This window comes from Lotus japonicus, chromosome 1 (genome assembly GCF_012489685.1).
Source record: "Lotus japonicus ecotype B-129 chromosome 1, LjGifu_v1.2".
Taxonomy (NCBI): Eukaryota; Viridiplantae; Streptophyta; class Magnoliopsida; order Fabales; family Fabaceae; genus Lotus; species Lotus japonicus.
In genome coordinates, this window is record NC_080041.1 from 114,793,260 (window position 1) to 114,809,356 (window position 16,097).

At 34.5% G+C, this 16,097-nt stretch overlaps 1 protein-coding gene across 1 annotated transcript; it reads right to left on the bottom strand.

Moving 5' to 3' along the window:
- Positions 1-8,590: 8,590 nt before the first annotated feature.
- On the bottom strand, positions 8,591-10,846 carry LOC130729500 (cytochrome P450 71A1-like). The gene is made up of 2 exons (XM_057581272.1): positions 9,797-10,846; positions 8,591-9,295 (listed from the first exon to the last, which is right to left on the bottom strand). The coding sequence occupies exons 1-2, from the start codon at positions 10,682-10,684 to the stop codon at positions 8,690-8,692; spliced, it is 1,494 nt and encodes a 497-aa protein (XP_057437255.1). The 5' UTR covers positions 10,685-10,846; the 3' UTR covers positions 8,591-8,689.
- Between the last annotated feature and the right edge of the window lie 5,251 nt (positions 10,847-16,097).

The following is a 16,097-nucleotide window of genomic DNA, read 5'->3' on the forward strand; positions in this document are numbered from 1 at the left end:
TTTGTATTTATCCCTACATGTGGTTTATAAAATTAGTCCAAAATTTTCAAATAATAAAATTGTTAGTGGCATTACACGGGTTGATATCGTATTTAAATAGATAGCTAAAAAATAAAATCGAACAAATTCATCGAAAAAAATTCAAATTTATGTTTTCTTAAGAAAAATAACATTGTTTTTCAAAAGATTCACGCCATTATAAAAAATTGCATGGATGCACGGGCCACAATACTTATAATTATATACTAACAAAGGATCCACGAGTTTCATTTTAGTACAATACATTTCTTATAATTAATTAAATACAAAGCTAAAATATAAAAAAAGGTTATTCTACAACTACAATATGCACAGAGCACAGACTTGATGACCACGCGAAATGGCTCTAAGCATACACTTTCTATGATATGGATGTCTACAAGAAAAATTAGAAATTTCTTGATCATATTCAAAATTGTCCAAACATATAGAACAACGTTTCTGATCAAATGAGAGTGGGTTATTTGAGTTGTGAGACAACTCAGGCAACTCAATCCCATGAGATGATGGAACACACACTTCAGGTGAAGCTGATGCACTTGCTTCAGCAGAACTTACTTCAACATGTGTTGAAGAAGGTGAAGCAGATGCATTTACTTCAGTAGATGGACTTGAGTCTGCTGAAGCATGTGTTGAAGAAGAAGAATGTGTGTTCATTCTTTTTCTTCTTATGATAAAGTAAATACATATACTAATACTAATGCATATCACTACAGTCTACAAATACTACTTCAATAAGAAAGAGGGGACTAATAGGTGTTCTTTATTCAACACCGAAAACTTCACCAGACCTTGTCATATTCCTAGAAAAAATTCAAAAATAAGTAACATAACATCATACACAAGAATTAAAATACTGACATAAAATGAGATTAACAATTGGCCAAGTTACTCAATAGTGAAACATATATATCATTCACAAGCAGGGGTAGACGCACGTTACTGGCACAGTGACAATTGGCCCCACATGAGGTATATTAGTCATTTTAGTTGTAAGAAAACTTAAACAACTTAATCCCATGAGGTATAGTCACTAGTTAGAGGTGGAGCATTCGCTCTCCCAAAATTTTTGGAAAAATCTTTTGAAATATTATATATAACCAAAGTGAAAAGATGAACATCACTCTCTTGTTGTCCTAGTGGTTAGGTGTTCTGCATCTTAATGTGTTAGAAATGTTTTAACCAATAGCTGTTTGAACCAACATGTTTTTATAGTTTACTTTATCCCACAATACATCAATGGTGAAATTGAAATTGCTTTTAATTTGAATAATAAGTTTATTTATAGTTAATATGGTGTTATAGGTGATGATATGTTAAAATTTATATTTACTGTTAATGAAAACGATAAAAAAAATACCTGCGCAACACACGTGCAGTGCGCGAGATACTATCATGAATTAAACAATGTTTGCTCTAATGACTTGGAGCATGAGCTGACTAACTATGCATTCTCCGTTTTTTATTTTTTATTTTTGTATAAATCAATATAATGTTTTTGTACAATATATCAATGTATAAATATTTATATATATTTTCTTCTGAAAGACAGGAATAATAGAAACTCCCTTACTGCATGTGTTGGTTTTTTACAACTTGAGTTACAATGTTAGCAATAGGACCAACTACACAATTAGATAGAAAGACCATGCACTTATGCACCTAAAAGAAGATGCAACATGCACTAGAGGTCCAGTATCCACTACACATTGCTTTGTTTGTAAAATTTAGTGTCAAGAACTTGCCACACAAAGCACAAGCTCTTTTAGTGTAAGCACAGGTGTGGCAGTACTTGCCATCCTGGTCCCTACATGTGGTTTATTAAAATTAGTCAAAAATTTTAAAAAGTGTTAGTGGCATTGCACGGGTTGATATCCTAGTTAAATAGATAGGTAAAATATAAAATCGAACACATTCATCGCAAAAAAAAATTCTAATTTATGTTTTCTTAACAAAAATAACATTTTTTTTAAAAGATTCACGCTATTATAAAAATTTGCATGGGTGCACGGGCCACAATAGTTATAATTATATACTAACAAAGGATCCACGAGTTTCATTTTAGTACAATACATTTCTTATAATTAATTAAATACAAAGCTAAAAAACAAAAAAGGTTATTATACAATATGCACAAAGTTAATGATCACATGAAATGGCTCTAAACATACACTTTCTATGATATGTATGTCTATAAGAAAAACAAGAAATTTCTTAATCATATTTAAAATTGTCCAAATATATAGAACAACGTGTCTGACCAAATGGGAGTGGGTTATTTGAGTTGTGAGGCAACTCAATCCCATGAGATGATGAAACATACGCTTCAGGTGAAGCTGATGCACTTGCTTCAGCAGAACTTACTTCAACATGTGTTTAAGAAGGTGAAGCAGATGCATTTACTTCAGTAGATGGACTTAAATCTGCTGATTGCTGAAGTATTTGTTGAAGAAGAAGAATGTGCGTTCATTCTTATTCTTTTTATGATAAAGTAAATACATATACTCAGGGCCGGCCTTGGGCCTGTGCAAGCAGGCCCACAGCCCAGGGCCTCCAAAAAGAAGGGCCCCAAAAAATATTTTGTGAGATATATTTCCAAACATATAAATTATTAATGTTCAAAAATATTCTAATGTAGTGAGCTAGTTCAATGGAAAAGCACTATGCTCTGGAACCTGAGTGGTACAGGTTCAAATCCTCCTGGTGGTAATTTTTTAGCCATTAATTCGAATTTAAATTCAAAATTTATGCAAAAAGTCAAGGGTCTCTGGGATTCGAACCCGCGCGAGCTGCATGGCCAGGAGATGCGTTGCCAAGCGAACCAACGCATTGCTAGTTATTAATTCCAGACATTAATTCTATATAGCGGTGTTTTAAGAGCTTAATTAGCATTGGAATGTGGAAGGTTTCCAGGGCCGGTCCCGACATTTTGGAGGCCCTGTGCAAATAATAAAAATGGACTCCCAATAATTTTTTTTTAAAGAACATTATCTATTTAAATTATAAATAGCATCAACAACTTAAAAAATATGTGACTAACATAAATAAAATGTCATATTCTAGTCAATATAATTCAAAAAAAAAATTAACTAAAAAAAAGCCTCTCTCCTAGCATTTTTTGAAGCAAAATTTTCAATCAAGTTTCATATTGTATATTCTCCAACATATTATTCTCAATTGCTTTCAATGCTAACCCATTAAGCATTTTCAGAGTTAATTGGTTCACCAATTAATATCCACTTATCTAGTAAATTAGGTAGAAGAACCCAAGGAAACCTTCCACATTCCAATGCTAATTAAGCTCTTAAAACACCGCTATATAGAATTAATGTCTGGAATTAATAACTAGCAATGCGTTGGTTCGCTTGGCAACGCATCTCCTGGCCATGCAGCTTGCGCGGGTTCGAATCCCAGAGACCCTTGACTTTACCACTCAGGTTCCAGAGCATAGTGCTTTTCCATTGAACTAGCTCACTATATTATAATATTTTTGAACATTAATAATTTATATGTTTGGAAATATATCTCACAAAATTTTTTTTGGGGCCCTTCTTTTTGGAGGCCCTGAGCTGTGGGCCTGCTTGCACAGGCCCAAGGCCGGCCCTGAAGGTTTCCTTGGATTCTTCTACCTAATTTACTAGATAAGTGGATATTAATTGGTGAACCAATTAACTCTGAAAATGCTTAATGGGTTAGCATTGAAAGCAATTGAGAATAATATGTTGGAGAATATACAATATGAAACTTGATTGAAAATTTTGCTTCAAAAAATGCTAGAAGAGAGGCTTTTTTTTAGTTAATTTTTTTTTTTGAATTATATTGACTAGAATATGACATTTTATTTATGTTAGTCACATATTTTTTAAGTTGTTGATGCTATTTATAATTTAAATAGATAATGTTCTTTAAAAAAAAATTATTGGAGGTCCATTTTTATTATTTGCACAGGGCCTCCAAAATATCGGGACCGACCCTGCATATACTAATACTAATGCATATCACTACAATCTACAAATACTACTACAATAAGAATGATAATGACGAGGGGACTAATACGTGTTCTTTTGTCAACACCGAAAACTTCATCAGAGCTTGTTATACTCCTAGAAAAAAAAATTCAAAAAGTAGCAACATAACTTCATACACAAGAATTAAAATACTGACATTAAATGAGATTAACAATTGGCCAAGTTACTCAGTAGTAAAACATATATATCAGTCACAAGCAAGGGCAGACACACGTTACTGGCACAGTGGCAACTGACCTCACATATTTTTCACTTTTACTTCGTACTATACTATGTAATATAATATAAAATATTTACATTATCTCCACACAGTCAATGAGTGCCCCAATACCCTAACAATTTTACCTCTAGTTCCATTAAAAAATTAACTTTTGTGGTGTGCAACCCACATTTTGCTTTATTTTTCAAATGATCAAGATGAGTGTCCAACTCCAATGGATCATTAACCCAATTCTTCTTCAGCGATTTGCCGACTTATAGAGAAAGAGTTGTTAAACCAAGTGTCCAATGGATCATTAACCCATTTTTTTTTTCAGAGTTCATTAACCCAAAAAAATTGGGTTACCTCCAAACAATTGATTATTCCTTCCCCATTTATAATAAACCAAGTAATGCCAATGACAGTCAGATCTGGGATAGGCAGATCTCGCTTTAATCGTCTAAAAATTAGCCTCCCATATCAGTGTACAAATATAATGTTTGAAATTTGGTCATTGTGAGTGGTTTGTCATTGACATTGTAGTTCAATTTATGCTCTTTTTGCAGTTCACAATCCAGAGCTGACCTCTTGGCTCTTGACTCTAGGGTTGGCTGTCACCAATATTTTGACTTTCCCTAATTTTATCATATATTATCAAATAATATTATAAAAACTTTATTCCATGTCATCCTTTCTGATCCATTCCTCCCATCATTAAATGTCTAAACATAGACTTTGGATTAGAGCATCTTTATCCATCACATTCACTAGTGTGCCTACACTTTATTCTTTACAATTTTCCATAGTGGCACATCATCTAAACCACTTACTAATTTTTTACTCCAACCCAAAAACTCTTAAAAATTTCTCTTTTAGACTCCACAATCAACTACATACTTTGGGTGATTAAATGATAAGCAAATATAATAATATTTTATATGAACATATTTATGAGAGACACATGAGAGAGAAGTGCCTACACTACCACACCCAAATTAGACAAGGTGGAAGAACAGTTTCTCTCCAATAGTGTGAGACACTAGTGGGAGAGTCTCTTTAGTGTGAGACACTCCCATTGAAGATGCTCTTACAAGCTCCAACTTTTTAATAAAAAGAAAACTACGAGGTGTATTTGTCTATTGCCAGTTAACTGATGTTTGGTTAACTGATGCAAATGATGGGAAATTCAAGCCAAATAACCATAACAATTCTAATAGAGCAATATGCAGCGGATAATAATTTCTCCAACTTATTAAGTCTGTGAGGAGCAATAACAACAAATAATGCAGCAACTAAAAATCACAATCAAAGAGACACCAAGATTTTTTAATGTGGAAAAAACCTTCTCAATGTGAGAAGTAAAACAACCACAGGAACAAGTCAGTAATCAAGCTCCACTATGATCAAATAAGGTTACAAGAGAGTCTCAAATAGTAGCACAAATCGTGCTCAACAATCAGCCAAAACCACAAGGCAACAAGCATGAAATTGAGAACAAAGTAAAACAGAAAAACCAGCAAAACACTGCTACTGTCCGAGCCAGATTTCTCCCTCTATAGACAACTTCTCATCGATTGAACCGTCCATATTGAAGACCCAGGAGTCACGAACTTGCTGCCCAAATTTCGGACTGAAGGCGCTACGGCAGATCCACGGAGAGTGCTCTGAGTATGTGCGCAAATGGTTTCTATTCTTTCTCTCTCACTTTTCAGCTTCTCTCTCTTCACAAAATGAGCTAACTCTCTTACCTCAATACTAACCCCTCTCCATTTGTTAGGTGCGACAAAATCGGCTTACATATTTGAGTCTTTCTCCACATAGGAAGGGAGCCCAAAACCCCAACAACAAACTTCCATCTATGACCTTCCACTATGGGGGCATATATACTCCTTTTAGTGTTTGTAAATACACAATGTTTAGAATTGGATCAGGATTCCCAGTGTTGTTGAAATTGTATAGTCGGGTAAAAACAAAATCAACACTATCCTCTGCCAATTAAATGAGCACCTGAAAAATTAAAACAATTATATCAAACAATTATGTCAGCCGTTTTCATAGAAGTTTATCTTTTGAATTTTAGTTTCATATTTGAAAGTGCAACTAGATCGGTAATGCTAAGGACTTGAACAATAAATGAGACAATAAGTCAACTTAAATCAATAGAGGGGCTTGGAAGATTTTGGTTAGCAAGTGTTTTGTTTTAGGAGGCATCTCTTTTTCCTTCACTAGGTTTTTCCCAAGGAGATTTTTTTAGTAAGGTTTTAATGAGGTATTTGTTTGTAAAGTCTTGCCTCTAAGAGGTTTTTTATTTTGTTTTTCTGGGATGTAATTTACTTTGCTTTTCCTTCTTTCTTTTTGTATTGGCTTATCTAAAAAAAAGTGTTTTATTTTATGTCAAATCGTTTCTTCTTCCCATTGGAACTTCCAACCAACACCATTAATTAGCTTCTTAAAATCATTGAAAATAGATAAATTAAAACAATAATAAGACATTCCTCGGTAATTTATGAATTAATTATAAGTTAGTTATGATTTAACAATATTAAATACATAAAAGTTAGTTATGATTTAACAATATTAAATACAACAACTTTTTACTAACCTGAATGTTGCAATAGCACTTATGAAGACGGAGGGTTGTGACTTGTGATCGTAGAACACTTATATTATAGTCCTGCCCCTTGTTGCAAATTACGAAAGGATGTGCCTTAGCTAGCCAATTATGTGGTCTATTGTGCAATTTCTCTCTTTTCTCGAAGCATTACATGCTTGAATTCTATGGAAGGAAAACGTATTAGTGGAGTGGAGTTAAAGTATCATAGATTCTCAATTGGTTTACTCATATTCATTTTGTCCTCATATTCTTTTGTCTTGTTTGAATCTCACTATCTAGCAGCAGATCGACTAGCTGCTGATGTCCATGTGATGTACAAATTGTACTTCAAGTTAGCGAAGCTGATTCATTATCATGAAATATTTTTATCTTTTCTTTTGACATTATTAAGTAAGGGATGAAAAAGGTGTGTAATGTGAGCAACAATCTGGATGAAGACAACAAGCTTGGAACACTATGCAAGAAAACATTGTTTAAAGCGCATATATTAAAACGCATTAAAAAATGACACGGACGTGTTTTAAATCGCTTTTATAAACAAGTGGTTTTAAACAGTGTTATTAAACTCGGTCCAATGATCGACTTGGTCAGGACACTGGATCAATGGTTTGATTGCTTGACTCGGTGTTTATTAAAAAATTATGAAATAGTCCAATATATATAAAGTTAATATATAAATAATAAAAGAGGTTTATAAACATTAAATAACATGATGGTGTATGGTTAACATTACTCCCCACTTGCAACATTTTTTTATGTAAGGTTCATTATCAACATATCAGTAAAAAAAATTTATAAGCACAAAATAGGTGCTAAGCAGCCCAGGCCCAAAGCATGTTACTTGGTTTAATTCCGTTGACCAAAAAAGAATAAAAAAAAGTGACTCGCCGGTTCAACCTAAAACCGGCCGAGTCACGGACCGGGTCGTTCCGATTTGAATGCATGACCGATCCGATATGCAGCTTTTGAACTGGACCAGTCCGAGTTTAATAACACTGGTTTAAAGTGCAATTTCTTTTACAGCGTTTTTATTTTAAAAGCGTAGATATCTAGAATATAGTGACGGAATAATTTCCCCAGTAATCTTCCGTCGCTAAATCCCACCCAAATTTAGTCAGAAATTAAAAACGAGACTCGCTCTCACTCCCATTTTCCCTCTCTGATCTGAACCCTAATCTCACAGCTTCTCACTCTCGATGCTCTCACGGTTGAGGTCTTGTGCGTTGCGCACGTTTCCGTCGTCATTGCAGTGGACATGAACATGGCATCACGCGACAATGGTGATTCTCATTCTATTTTTATTTTATTTTTTTAATTATTTTCAGAATCTTACGGGTTTTCTATTATTGGATTGAAGGTGTTCAAATTAATCTTATTAAATCAGGTACCTGTAATTTTTTTTTCCTTTTAATTCCCTGTGTTTGAATTCCTTTTAAGGTAGGAAGATCTTAATTGCATTTTAGTTTATTTATAATGAATGGACTAGTGTGTGTTGTTTGTATGCTTGTCTTGCTATTAAATGAAATTTGAATTCTCAGAGTTCCCCTTCTTACTTCAAGTGATGTTCTGAGTTCTCAATTTTGGCACTAATCTCATTGATATTGTTTCTACTGGTATCTATAAGGCCCATTACTATATCTTCTGGTAGCCCTTCAGTATCTATATGACTATATCTTTCGGTTTCATCCCACTAGTTTAAGAGAATAGAAAGATTCACACAAGAAAAGCATTAATTATTTTATACTAGATCAACTCTTTTAGGCAATACAGTTAGCAAAGATGATTGCATTGTTACACGTCTTGTGACTTTCACATAGAGTTCTTGGCAACAAGACAAAGATGATTCTTCTTGTGTCGGGCAAGTCCTGGTAGCCCTTCAATATCTATGTCTTTCGGTGTCATTCCAGTAGGCATTTCCCAATCAAATGAATTAACAAGGTTTGCAGTAATAAGTTCCACCGTGGCAATTCCCATTGGTATGCCTGGGCAAATTCTACGCCCCGCGCCGAATGGAATCAACTCAAAATCTTGCCCTTTAAAATCTCTATCATTGTTTAAGAATCTCTCAGGATAGAACTCTTCCGGGTCTTCCCAAGCCTCAGGGTCCTGATGGATCGCCCAAACATTCACATATACCAATGTCTTGGGAAGTATTTCATACCCATCTATCATGAAACTTCTATTCACTTCCCTCGGTACTAGTGGTGCTGGTGCGTAAAATCTCAGTGTCTCTTTTATCACTGCCTTCAGATATATAAGCTTTTGAATATCTTCTTCATCAATGAAATCTTTCTTGCCGTAAAGATTTCGAACTTCTTCTTGAGCTTTTTTCATTACTCTTGGGTTCTTCATCAATCCAGTCATCACCCAAACTGATGTGGCTGCACTTGTGTCAGTTGCTGCAACTAGTAGGTCCTGTGATTGTTAAAAAAAGTAATTATCAGCTAATCAAGGAATTTCCTTCTTTTTTTTCTCATTTCTAATTCATCTAGATTCAATTTTGAATGAAAGTCTCTTGTTTTCTCCTAGTCATGTCACCGTGGCACGCCATAGATGAGTGTTACTTTTCTTTAAATATGATAAGGATGCTATGGTTTCATAGATATCGGGTGGCTCATGGTGTATGGTGTAGAAGTTAAAGCTGTGTTTGTCTATAAACTAGTTAGCCTATACATGCTTTGTATCCAACGAGTTTTTTCCAAATGATTTATTTTAAGAATAAGCAGTGAGGATCAAATTCAGATTATTGTTTGATCTTTCTAGGCCCCTGTTCCAAACTAGTTAATCTAACAATTTCAGCTTATTTACAAAACATCTATGATTTCTGAAGTTATGAAATATGAAATAATTATAGCAAGCAGCAAAATAAATTTTCAAACTGAGAGTCTCCTAGTTAATATAAAGATGAGCACATACCAACATGATAGCTTTGATATGATTATGGGTGAGATCAATTGAGAGGTGACCCTGCTTCTGAAGCTCAAGCATCACATCAACTACATCGTCATCCTCTTCAGCTTCTTTCTTCCTATTAGGATCGAGATGCTCGTTAAGGACTTCTTGGAAAAACGCATCCAATCCCTTGTGAGTGTTTTCAAGACGAGCGAGTAATCCTGTGAGTCTATCGATCCACCCCAGAAAAGGAATGTGATTTGAAATGAAGAAGGAAGTGAAGATATCCTGTGTCTCATTAAGAAGCCCATGGAACCTGCTTTTTTCAGCTCCTTCCTCGTCATACTTTCTCCCAAAAGCAATCCTGCAGATAATAGAGCTGGAGACCGACATTATGATCTCACTCAGGTTCGTGATTTTGGAAGAACAAACATGCCCTGAGATCTTTTTGATCATTTCCTTGACCTCATGTTTTCTTATATGGGAAAAACTAGAGACTTTTTTGGAGCTAAAGAAATGGACCACACAAATTTTTCTGATTTCTCTCCAGTAATCATTATATGGAGAAAAAATCATGTCTAATCCATTGTAAGATAACTTTTGTGAACCAAGAGAGGGGGGTCTGCTGGAAACATGAAGACCATGGTCATTGAGGACCTTTTGGGCAAGTTTTGGTGTGGAAATAACAATAGCTTGCTTCAAGCCAATTTGAAGGGAGAAAAAGGGGCCATAGATTTTTGAGAGGTTCCATAGTTGCAAATGGAGATTTGAAGTGTCTAGTTGATGAAGATTACCTATGATGGGAATGCCTCTTGGACCTGGTGGAAGGGTTGATGGTTTCTTAGATTTCTTGAACAGGATAATGAAAACAAAAAGAGAAAGAGCTAGAAGTAAATGCAGAAAGGACACCATTGTGGAAGACTGGAAAAGTTTTGCAGACAATGAAACTATCTTATCTTTGATTTATATACCTCTGCTTCGGATATTTATGGTGCTGGTCCATAGTCAAATTGGTAAGTAGGATAACTAGTAATTACATACGGACTAGTAATTACATACGGCACGGTGATTGCTCACCTTGTAATTTAACCACAAAAACGAGGGTTCGATCTTCATTCATGAAATGAATCATATTTTTTGGCTAGTCATTTATCACATAATATCAACACTTATGGTGTGGAGACCATTTGTCACATAATACCAACACTTATGGTGGGGATCAGTCATTGCTACTGGCTATCGATACCTACTCTAAAAAAAATGTAAGTAGAATTTATCTAGTATACGTCCTCATGTAAACAAGTTTATTTACCTATGCCAGACTCTGATGATTTGTATTTGGTTTGACAAATTTACCACCTACCAATATATATCAGATTCAAATATATAAATCAACTCTTGACGCTATGTGCCACGAGTTAACTCAGTGCATCCAAGAAAAGGAGAAAAAAGTTTTCAAAATCAATTCGGAATCAAATTCTGGACAGAGACGTTTCTTTTATGTATATTCTATTATGACCCCATTACCAAAAACATTGAACACTACATGCATGTTGTTCAATGGGTGATGGATGGATATACATTTCAGGTTCAACCGTTCAACTTATATCATGCTTAGCTTGAAAAATCAATTTTTCAGGTTAAATCGTACCAATTGCAAAGGGGTTAGATGGAGCACGCAATTATTATTACTGTTGGTTGATTAGAAACCCTTAATGGTAACTAATTCAACTACTATTACTGTATTTTTTGATTTTTCAAAGTCTGTCCTAACGGAAAGATATGTGAACACCGGCCACTTTCTAGCAAACATCATAGACACTGGTAGAGATAAACTCTACCAAGCAAGATCAAAGTAAGAAAATGAAAGAAAAATTAAGAGAAAAAGATAAAAGGGGCTTTTGCCATATTTCTTGTTAATGTTTCATAATGGAAACCATACAACTTATACTAGCTATCCATTCTAAGGGATGAAAGATGACCTTACATGTGACACCATCATAGAAAGTAGAATATTCTAGAACATGAATCTAAATAATAAACTAGAAATAATAATAACTAATTATAATTGGCCTAGTAACTTGAGGCCCATAAAGGACGTAGCTATAGAAGCCCATTGAGGATGCAACCCTCTACCAGACACTTATTTACAATTTACAGCGTTACTGCCATAATTTACAGAGTTTAAAAACAAACTCTATAATTTGTGACACTTAAAAGCTGTCACAAACTGCCAACGTAATGTACACCAATATAGCTACTCTTGTTATATTAAAGTTGTTAAAAGTTTGTCGTGTGCTCGTACTGTAATAATTAAGGAGAAAAATAAAATGCGGCTGATATTTCTTTCATGCTTATTTTCATGTTTGGATTATAGAACATCGTTTGGTTAGGCATGTGTTACTTACATCTTTATGTCTAACTCGGTCTTTTGGTAGAATCAATTGTTGTAAAATCACGTGACCAACGATTATATGAATGTGTTTTTAGTTGTGAAGATTAGTATCGGCTGCGACACCGATGCTAATTAATAACTATTGTTTCCTTAGCCAATGCAAAGTTGACGAAAGCCTTGAAGTTCATATTTGTGTAACTTATTGGAGATGATTTGCACCCAAGTGAAGGCCATCTTGCTCGGCCAGTATGTTCAAAATGCAGCCTTAATTGATCCAACATCAAGTTGACAATATGGGAAAAGGTAAGGCTGACATGGTTAATGATCTAGACCGCTCAAGTATAATTATCACTTCGGAAGCTATTTGACCACAATAGGTAAACTGGTTAATGATCTAGAGACCGCTCAAGCATACACATACACTACTACAAAAACATTAATTTGGGTCGATAGTTAAAATTTCCGTATCAGCCTTGTGTAACAAGACTCGGGCTTTAAATAATTTAGCAATTTTATATATTATTATCGTAAAATTTATGTTCTCCATGCCAACTATTTTAGCGAAAGCAAACCAAATTCTAAAATGCAAACTTATTATTAGGTCTCCAAAATTTATTTATCAATATATTTTATTAATTTTACTGTTTAAACTTTAAAGTTCAAACCCAGTCAAGGTTTGAAAACAGACTTTGGAGGACAAAAGCAAAAGCAAGCTCCCTCAAAACAACTCGGAGGGCAATAATATGGGGCTTTATGGGCGCAATAATGTGTACAATCTATATCCTTTGTGCATTCATGGCTTCTTGATGCAAATGCTTGTTGCATCGATCCTGAAAATAAAATCATAAAGAAAAATATTATTCTCCAACCAAAATGGTTTTTCTCAAAAACAATTCAAGATAAGAATAATTAAACTAAAACAATTCAAACATCCCATTCAACTCAAACATGACATGTTCAGTAGCCCCTTAAGCATTACTTCAATTTTTCTTTAAATTTTGTAAGCACTTGATCAGTTAAGTGATACAAGGTATATTATTGGTCACGAAGAGTTGCTAGTAACACTGACTTTAACAATATTTTTTAGTTGATTGAAATGTATTCAAGCAGATTGAAGAAAGTGTTTAAGTGTGTGTTGAAAAAGGCAAACGTTGAAGAAAGAATGAGGAATACCTGATGAAATCAAAACCAGGAAGACAAAGAAGGCCAATTGAAGTGAAGCATTCGCCATTCCCAATGTTTTCTCCTAATTTTACAAACGAAAGTTTTCTTCGTCTCTGTGATAGTGATAGGGAAAGGAAGATGTCATGCGCATCAAGTTTATAGTGAATTTATTCAACTATGTAAATTGTAGCCACTAAACTAGTATATTAATGATTTGCTCAACTCAACTAATCTTAATGTGACGATGTGAGGACGATGGACATGCTATAAATTCATAGTTATTAATGATTGCCTGTTTTTAGGGGGAGTTTATTGCAAAAAATTCATGAGATCTGTGAACCTGAACTCCAGGATGAAAATTGAATTCTCATTTAAACCATTTTCATGCCCCCTTTGACTTTAGAGACTAATGTAACTTAATAAGCATAGATATTTTATCCTTAAAATAAGGGTCATTGTGTTTTGAATCTAATGATAGAAATATAAGCATTGAATGAATTTCTCTAAATCATACTCCAAATCCAAGCTAAGTGCAAGAAAAGTGTTAATTAGGGTCGGCCCAAAGCCAAGCTAAGTAGACAAAAGCCGATGCAACTTCTTTGGCAGTTCGGTTGACCAAAATCATAAAATTAACGCAGGTCATAAAGGATAACTTTATAGCGTCAGCTAGGCCGATGCTACATATGACTTAGAAAATTAAAAAAATTGCGTCATATAGGTTGAAGTTAATATTTACTGTTAATAAAAGATTGATGATCAATTACAGTCATTTGCTCACAATTTTACAAGCCCCAGAACAATACCCATAATTTTGGAGTTATATTCTTAGGATTTTCAAATTAAAGGTATTGTTTGGCCTGCACGAGATCGTCAAGCTATAGACCCCCAAAATGTTAGCAAATGATGCAAGTCATCACAAAATCAGCATTTACATGTGTTGGTTCAAATAAATATAGGTCTATGGTCTGTCGTGTGAGTCGACTGAGAAGCTAATAAATAAACAACTACTCGAGTAAGAGACTATGTTCTTCAATGCAGGTTCCTAAGACACTCTGAAAAGCTATTAGTTAGTTGCTATTGATAGGTTGAGAACGAGGTAGTTGAATATAACTAAGGTAATGACGAAAAATGACTAATGTTAAGGTATAATACTTAAAGTAACACTGCAAAAAGAATGTTTAGCGCAGTTTATTTTGACGTTTATCGGAGGTTTATCTTGACGATTAGCCGAGGTTTTTGACCTTCACAACTTGATTAATGACGGTTTACATTTGCCACAAACAATCTGCGGTGGTTTTAGCAACCCCTTGTACCTGCATGGTTTAGCAGGGTTATTACCCTCCCTTAGTTGTGGGTTAGTACACGAAACTGGTATTTTGCAGGGGTTTAAACCGCTGCAATAAGAAAGAAATTGTAATAAATAATGTGGCAGCTCCTGACCAGCAGACACTACCTCACAGGTGCAAAAAACACATCGAACACAGTTGAACCCATTAAACCTAAAATTCTAATTTGACATTTCATCATACTAATTAGCAATCACTAAATCTTTCTAGATATCCACAGATCTAGTTGAACTACATCTATTCACCCATATTAATAGGAAAATGAGATTAGTTTGAACTTAAAGATGCCAACAACTAACACAATGTAAACATTATCACTTATGTACCACTGTACCAGGAAGCATTTATGTACTCACCAGCTACATAAGAGAAGTGAATTACTCCTTTGGAAGAGACAAAATCCAATAACTTCAGTTGCAAATTGCTTCACTCGGTTGAGCTGGATAGCAAGGGAGAAATGATTGATCCTACTGACAAACAAAAGAGTATTAGGCAGAAGCACAGTGGATGCTAATGTAACATAGTTGGCCCCATGTCTATAATTTGATTGCAAAGAAGGACTCAAAAATGGAATATCTAATTATCTAACCAGTTTCAAACACTAAGGAATATCTTATTACAACTAAAATTAACACCTAAACTGAATATCTTATTGAATAAGTATTTCTTTGAATAAATACACATTTCTCCCTTGCAATACCATTTCTCTCTTGGCCTCATGAACAGCTTCATTAGCAATCACCATACTATCAAGCATGCTTCTCCCACCCAAAAACGCAAACTGATTATCATCAATTACCTTAGACGGCACCAATTTAACCCGGGCAGCAAGGACTTTAATCACAATTTTATATAAGCATCCCACTAACGAGATAGGGCGGAAATCATTGAGCTGTTGGGGAGAATCAAACACCAAAAATAAGTATTTATTTGCCTCGATCCTTCTAGATGCCATCACCTTCCCAAACCAGTGATTCAGTTCTCAAAAATGGTATTAATTGCAATATTGAATTAACAAGACCCAAGTTTGCACATGATTTGTGATAATTAAATTTTTACTCATACATCAGAAGATATAGCAAAAGTTGATGCATGCAAGCTGGGTAATAACACTGGCTATACGGGAACTGGAAGGCTACAATATATCATGTGTTTATTTTGAAGAAAAAGGAGGTGGAAGTGAGATGGAAAAGAAAAATGGGAGTGAATATTTCAAGTAGTAGTCACTATCACCAGCACCACCCTATGGGATGGGCATGTGAAATATATGCTGTGTCATTTAACTAAATACATGCCAAATCAACAATTACAGTCATTTAATCAGTTGCTTATCTTTGTTTCATGGACCTATGAAAGGTGTATGGCATGCAATTTATTTTATTTTTGCAAGCAAGCAATTAAAGATACAATATAAAGTAAC

Excerpts from the sequence above, each read along its gene's own strand:
- LOC130729500 (XM_057581272.1), bottom strand. The coding sequence starts at position 10,684 with ATGGTGTCCTTTCTGCATTTACTTCTAGCTCTTTCTCTTTTTGTTTTC. Across the intron at positions 9,296-9,796 it reads ATATCAAAGCTATCATGTTG|GACCTACTAGTTGCAGCAAC; the intron begins GTATGTGCTCAT and ends TAACAATCACAG.